The sequence below is a fragment of the Entamoeba dispar genome, genomic scaffold, assembly GCF_000209125.1.
Source record: "Entamoeba dispar SAW760 scf_1105229461413 genomic scaffold, whole genome shotgun sequence".
NCBI lineage: Eukaryota > Evosea > Mastigamoebida > Endamoebidae > Entamoeba > Entamoeba dispar.
The window spans coordinates 1,584-2,790 of NW_001854680.1; the positions used below are offsets into that span (position 1 = coordinate 1,584).

The window sequence follows — 1,207 nt, forward strand, 5'->3', positions numbered from 1 at the left end:
AAATCAATTGAGATACCATCATCAGTTAAATGTATAGGAGATGAATGTTTTAGTGGGTGTAAATGTGAAGAAGAACTAAAGAAGGATAAGAGAATAGGAAAAATCTACATCTAAATAGGTGAAGAAAGTGACCATGATGATACATGTGTTATTGTCTAAGTGAAATGAATTTTTAATAAATTTAAAGTTTTAACAAAGAAAATAATAAATGATGAAAAGAAAGAATAAAATGAAAGTAATTTTTATGAATAACATAACAAGATAAGAACAGATATAATATAATTAGATAATGAGAATATAACAATGAATGAATAATATAAAATAAAGAATAAATAAATAATTGTTGAATTAAATCAAATAAGAAAAAGATAAAAAATGAATAAATTAATTAGATGAATATTATATTTTCATTTTATAAGAATGAAATGATTAATTTTCAATAATTTTATAATTATCAATGATATATTGATTGATAATAAACATTAAATCATTTCAAATAGAATAAATATTAATTTAATAACATTTATAAACATTGTATAATGTTATTTCTTATTTTAAATTAATTTTTATTTTCATTATATTTTATATAATGATTAAATATTCTATATTTTATATAAAATATGATTATCATAAATTAATTTGATTTATATTTATTTTATTTAATTCTAAAAGTAAAATAACAATCATTTTATATATATTTATAATATAATTAAAATAAATGATAAAATATGAAATAAATAATAAATAAAATTAAATACAATTAAATATATAAATGATAAAGAATGTTTAAATGTAATTTTAATAATAAACTACTAATAAAATAAATGATAATCAAAATTCAAACATAAAATAAATGATAATATAATTATTAATAAATGAAATTAATTAAATTATGATATTATAATTTAAAATTGAATTATATAATATAATACAACATAATATTATTGAATTCTATGTTATTTTAATTTATTTAATTTCATAATATAATATTTAACTATCATTTCATAATGAATTAATAATATTTATTTTATTAATTTATTCATAATGTTTTATTCATTCATTAATAACAAATAAATGATAAAATGAATAATAAATAATCAAATAAATATAAATAAATAATCATAAATAAAAAATAATTAAATAAATATAAATAAATAACAATGATAAAACAACATATCAATATATTGAAATTAATTATTCAAGAAAT

General features: G+C 12.8%; 1 protein-coding gene across 1 annotated transcript in view, besides 8 other annotated features; it reads left to right on the forward strand.

Moving 5' to 3' along the window:
* Positions 1-37, forward strand: part of EDI_345620 (uncharacterized protein) — a gene marked incomplete at both ends in the record, with an annotated part of 463 nt that extends 426 nt beyond the window's left edge. Inside the window, one exon of the mRNA XM_001733373.1 lies at positions 1-37. This exon is cut by the window's left edge and continues 134 nt beyond it. Within this exon, the coding sequence (XP_001733425.1) occupies positions 1-37 (37 nt within the window).
* Positions 38-194: 157 nt separating this feature from the next.
* Positions 195-374: a microsatellite.
* Positions 245-399: a microsatellite.
* Positions 400-455: a sequence feature (AT_rich).
* Positions 456-508: 53 nt separating this feature from the next.
* Positions 509-665: a microsatellite.
* A 20-nt stretch (positions 666-685) lies between these two features.
* Positions 686-710: a sequence feature (AT_rich).
* Positions 711-911: a microsatellite.
* Positions 885-1,053: a microsatellite.
* A 12-nt stretch (positions 1,054-1,065) lies between these two features.
* Positions 1,066-1,158: a microsatellite.
* The last annotated feature ends 49 nt before the right edge of the window (positions 1,159-1,207 follow it).